At 37.6% G+C, this 5805-nt stretch overlaps 1 protein-coding gene across 1 annotated transcript; it reads left to right on the forward strand.

The window, feature by feature from the left end:
* Positions 1–602: 602 nt before the first annotated feature.
* On the forward strand, positions 603–5685 carry LOC103467530 (cytosolic sulfotransferase 3-like). The gene is made up of 8 exons (XM_008413984.3): positions 603–835; positions 2043–2181; positions 2264–2386; positions 2582–2682; positions 2751–2877; positions 2976–3073; positions 3572–3746; positions 3822–5685. Exons 2-8 carry the CDS (start codon positions 2043–2045, stop codon positions 3932–3934), a joined length of 876 nt encoding a protein of 291 aa, XP_008412206.1. The 5' UTR covers positions 603–835; the 3' UTR covers positions 3935–5685.
* The last annotated feature ends 120 nt before the right edge of the window (positions 5686–5805 follow it).

The following is a 5805-nucleotide window of genomic DNA, read 5'->3' on the forward strand; positions in this document are numbered from 1 at the left end:
AACTTGTGCAAGATGAAGTTATCATGTTCAGTTATTCAAATTCAGGAAGTAGTTGGGACCAATACGGACAACTGTTGATTTAGTAAATTAACAGTATGAATTTAATCCTCAATGGTCAGTTCTTTCTATCACATTACACTTTCCTGTTCCTAAGTTGTCTACTGATCTGAGTCTTGGTATATGGCTGTGTGGGGTCTGTGAGAGTAAATGGGTGAACTTGGCTGTAGTGGGAAGTGATGTGACTGTTTATTCAGTTCATTTACAAAGAGGAAACCCCCACACCCCCATGGAATGCTAAGTAAGGAAACTGATGATGAAAGGTTTAAATACCGCTACTTTGGGAGAAACACAAGAAGCTAGAGAGACCACAATTAGAAATCTAAACATGAAAGAAAGGTGGATAAACTCCAACAAGGAAACATAAGAGAACAGTAAGAGCATGACAGGGTTGAAGAATGGGTCAAACAGCTAACAAAAAGATGACAGTGAACCTCAGAAAAGAGAATGACGGAAAAACGAGAAGCAAATCAAGGAAAGGGGAAGACAAATTATCAAATAAACTGTGATCTGCAAAGAAACAAAAAGCGAAAACCAAAATAAATGAATGAAAGAATAATACCAAACCACCACATGAATAAAAGCCTGAAGATTCATGGCAGAACTATTTCTTAAGCAAGAACATCAGACCTTGTTTGAGTCACCAAGACAACAAATGCTCTATTGAAACTGAGGAAGTTGTGCAAGATGTCACCCTGAATATTACACAACAAACTAATCACTTTAGTTCAGAAGATTCTCATATGACTACACAGTGAGAAATTGCCATTTTAACGAGGTAAGTTTGCCTTTATTCTACTTAAAGATGAACACATAATGTCATAGTGTAAATGAACTGATGAACAGGAATATCGAATGACAGCTTTGTAAACCAGCTGTGTGCTCAGAGATAAAAATCCGAAAGCTTGGGTCACACACTAAATTGACCATCTGGAGACTGTTTGAGAATGAGAATAACCAGACACTGCCAGCAACATAGTGCAAATGATCAGAAGACAGAGCAAATTTTAATTAGGTTTTATGTTACATTAACCACGTTCATCTGTTTAAATTAAATGAGTGTGGTTTAGAAATAGTCTAAATGAGAATGTTTAGAGTTTAGACATTAGTCTTTATTATCCCTGGGAGGACATTTGTTTTCATAAGATAGTACTGAGTCTTGAAAGACAAAGAAAGTGTAATTAATGAAATCATAATTTGAAACTGTGTATTGTAGTTACTCAGATTATTATTATTATTATTTTTTGTCTAATCTTAATATGATCATCCAAAACTGTTACTCGTGTGTTCAAGTTCTGGTTATTTGCTTATGTCTTTCCATTTTAATGTATTCCTTGTGTTGGTTCATTTTTTCTCATTGATTGTGCTTTGATCTAGTTTAGTGTTACTTTTTGTTTATGTCAACTTCAGGTTTTTCCCCCTAAATTCTCTCTGTTTTATCAATCTGTCACCTCTTTCCTCAGACTATCAACTTGCTGTCCTTCTCAGATGTTTCTAATCCCCTGATTTGCTTTTTTTCCTGCACTTTCATTCAGCTGCTTTCCTTTGTCATCTGATTAGCTATGGTCTCTTTGTCGCTTCTGCTTCTTGTTTAAATATTTTTCTGTCCTCACTGGCTCCTTCTGTGTAACTACTTGTATTCCTATGTGTCTTGCCCTATATGTTCCCTGCTGTTCTGTTGAACTCTAAGTGGTCTCTTTTAATCAAGCATTCCTTGACAATTTGGAAGTCTTGTTTGCACGTTGATCCTGCTTTAAACTTACAATACACAACAGAAACATTTAATAAGAATGACAAAAAAGCAACAGCAATATAAATTTGTAGACGAGCAAAAAACTTCTCACAGCATTATTTGCTTAACAGATGTTCTTAATTTTGGAGTTCTACTTTTTGAGGATGATCTTTCACTGCTGAATGTGGCCTGAAACATCTCTATTTATTTAAGACATAATGAGAATAAAATAAAGCTTTATTGGTATTCATAGATGGAATTGCCGCCTCGTCCAACTTTGTTTGACTTCCATGGAGTCTCCATGATCAAATACTTCACTGACAACTGGGAGAATATTCAGAGCTTCAAGGCAAGGCCAGATGATATTCTAATAGCTACTTACCCTAAAGCAGGTGAGCTCAAGTAGCTGCAATAATTACTTTGATTTCAATTTATTATATTTATGTTTTGTAATTTAAAATGTTTCCATCCCAGGAACCACATGGGTTTCCTACATCCTGGATCTTCTCTACTTTGGGGAAGCAGACTGTCGCTCTTCTATTCCCCTGCAAGAAAGAGTGCCTTTCCTGGAGATCAGTGTGCCTTCTCGGCCTAAAGGTTTAATCCTAGACGACACACACATTTGTACATCTTTTTGCATTATAATCCAATTGAATCTTTATTTTTGTGGGTTAAGGATCTGTTGTCAAAAGGATTTTTTTTTTTTTTTTTTTTATGAGCCAGGCTAAGCTGCTGAATCTAAACATGTCAAGTTGTGTATGTCATCAACTGCAATCGTATCCATCTCCCAAGGTAAAGATTTGGCAGACCAGCTCCCTACTGTTCCTCGTCTCATTAAAACCCATCTACCAGTCCAGTTTGTGCCAAAATCCTTCTGGGAGCAACGCAGCAGGGTAAAACGACGTGCACAATTCAGGAAACCAGCAGAAGAAATCTAAATTGTTTTTTTATGCTTTAACAGATTATATATGTGGCACGTAATGCAAAAGACAGCGCGGTTTCCTATTTCCATTTTGGACGTATGAACCGTGTTCTGCCAGAACCAGGGGACTGGAGCTGCTTTCTGCAGAACTTCATGCAGGGAAAGAGTAGGTACAACGTTAGAGAACCACAATGTTAGAGAGCCACTGTAGAATATATAATTTCCATCCAACATGTTCTTGGCAAACACCTTCTGTGCTTCCAGTGGTGTTTGGATCGTGGTATGAACATGTGAATACCTGGTGGGACCAGAAGCAGACTTATTCTAATCTTCACTACATGTTCTATGAAGACTTGATCGAGGTAAGGGGAGTTGTGCTTAAAATGGCAAGTAGGCCTGCAGTTTGAAATGGCCTCCTTTCCATTTCTGAAAGAACAGCTGGATTTCATGCTAATGCAGTGTTTCTCAACCCTGGTCCTCGCCGCCCCCCTGTCCTGCATGTTTTAGGTATTTCCATTCTGCCACACACCTGAATTGTACCTCTTGGTGATTTAACAAGTTTCTTCTGTACTTGATGGTCATGCAATCGTGGAATAGAGGCACATCTAAAACATGCAGAGCCGGGGGGTGGTGAGGACCAGGGTTGAAATACACTGTATTTCAACCCTGGTCCTCAGTCTTTTAACTCAGTCTTTTGATCCTGGTGTGTTGAACAATGGGCAAATCCTTTGATTAAAAATGACTTTGTAATTTTTTTCCCTTTTAATGTAATTCATGATTTGTCCTACACACAATTCTTGCAATAATTGTACTTGACTTCAGTTTCTTATTTTTAGCATGTTGTCTCTAATCATTTTTAGGACTCTGGACAGGAAATTCGCCGACTTTGTTCTTTTCTGGGCTTGTCTCCAACAGCTGAACAAAGGGAACTTGTCCAAGCTAAAGTGACATTTGACAATATGAAACAAAACAAAATAACCAACTTCTCCACTATCCCAATGATGAATCAAAGTGTATCTCCTTTCATGAGGAAAGGTCTGTAAAAAAAATTTTTTTTGAAGATCAGACATTTTCACTAGTTTTATCACTGATTCAACTCTTTATTTCCAGGAAGAGTAGGAGACTGGAAGAACCATTTCACCGTCTCCCAGAATGAACAGTTTGAAGAAGACTATAAGAACAAAATGAGGAATGCTGCTCTTGTCTTTCGCAATGAAATTTAAGGACCTTGTCTAAAGCCTCACATTGTTAGCACAGGAAGAAACTCCTGTGGAGTTTTCACCTTTTCTTAATGTACTTTGTTTTCTTTGCACTTGATGCTTCTGTTGTTGCACTTTAGGACTGAGTAAAATGAATGTGAAAGAGAATTTAAATTCTTTCCCCGTTTCTCCTTTGAGCCAAATAAACATCAGATAAACTGGAGACGTTTTCATACAATGTCTCAGAATTTAATGTTGCAAAAACCCCTGTCTGACGTGAATTCTCACATTGCTGCATATTAATTTGACATTTAAGTTTCAACTCTTAGCACAAAAGTTACTTGTGATTCTTAGTCTCTGTTTTTATTACTTTAATAAGATAATGAACCATTTCGACAATACTAGCACATTAACTCTTTATTTGCTTATTGTGAATATCTGATTTAGACAGATTATGCTTCCTTATGGTTAAAACGAGTTGTACCACAGAAAAATAAAAAGATGTCAGACTTATCAAAAAAAAAAAAGTGTGTTCATACCTAGCACAGTTCGGAACTTAAAAGGTAGTGATGGGTAGAAGAGGCGTCATGTATCGTTTCGACCCATATCAAAACAGTCGATACTGTGTCACTGAATTCTGATATCTGCTGGACATTAAAAATTCCTACAGGCAACGGAGTGATTTGATGACCTCGTCTATACAATAAGATTTAAGTCTTTGCATTTTATTGATATTATATATTGTATTATGTCATATCTTCAGTTAAATTTAAAATATATTTGGTATACAGTGAATAATAAATGTGAACATGTAAAGGGAAAATTTAAGTGAATGTGTTTGGAATGAGGATGCTTGTGCGCTGTTTTTTGTTTTTTTTGACAAAACTTCTCCTGCTGTAGGAAAAAAATGAAGTAAACACTACATTTACAGCGAACCCTTGTTTTTCACAAATTAATACTGTGCATTGAAACCAAATAACAAAACCTGTTTTCAGATCAGCGGATGTGCGTCTGCATCAATCGGGTCATTAAAGCGTCTCCTCCAAGCTGCCCCGCCAGATTCACAGCTGCAGAGCCATGGATCTCGTCAAACGCGCCTCCGGTCGTGTTCTGCGCTGCCTCTGGTCACAGTTTTTCCCCCAGCTGGCATTCAAAGCTTCAGTTTCCATCTCCTGAATGGCTAATCTGTATTAAATACCTTGACTTTATGGCACTCAGGTAGAGAAGAAGCGCGGAGACTGTTTTTTACCAATCGGTCAATCAGGACGCAAAACACTGGGGGAAAAAAATGCACAGAAAAATCTGCGAAGCAGCGATATCGTTAAAGGTGAACCGGGTTGTAGCGAGGGTTCACTGTATATGAAATAATTTATAAAAAGCAACTGAGTAATTTGTAGAATAGCTGTAAATCTGAGTTTATCTGGGTGTATTTGGGACTTCATTCTCATGCCTGGTCTCATAATGCCTCAACATTGAAAAGGTGGATTTATTTAAATAAGACAGTTTAGTCAAACATGCGACACTCAACCTGCAGAACATAATATGAAAGTAAACCAAGAGTCAATTTCAGCTGAATTTGGATTCATATAGATCAAGTAGAAACTGACAAGAACCGGATGAAACAACAAAAATGAAAACAAATGTATTTTTCAATATAAGATCAAAATGTGGTCCCACGCTGCGGGAACCTTTCGTTTGAGGCTGCTCCATAGTTGACGCGGTTCCGTAAAAGATCAAGAATTCCTTTGGGAAATGCTTTTGACAGCTTGACAGATTCGTTTCCTTATAAACACAGTGTGGCGCGTTAATGTCATTTCGAAACAGTTCCTCTATCGGTCACGTGACTTGCTGAAACCAATACGCGCACCGACACGGGGTTTGGTCTGTGGGCTTGA

Source organism: Poecilia reticulata, chromosome 7, assembly GCF_904066995.2.
Source record: "Poecilia reticulata chromosome 7, P_reticulata-male-v2, whole genome shotgun sequence".
Lineage (NCBI taxonomy): Eukaryota > Metazoa > Chordata > Actinopteri > Cyprinodontiformes > Poeciliidae > Poecilia > Poecilia reticulata.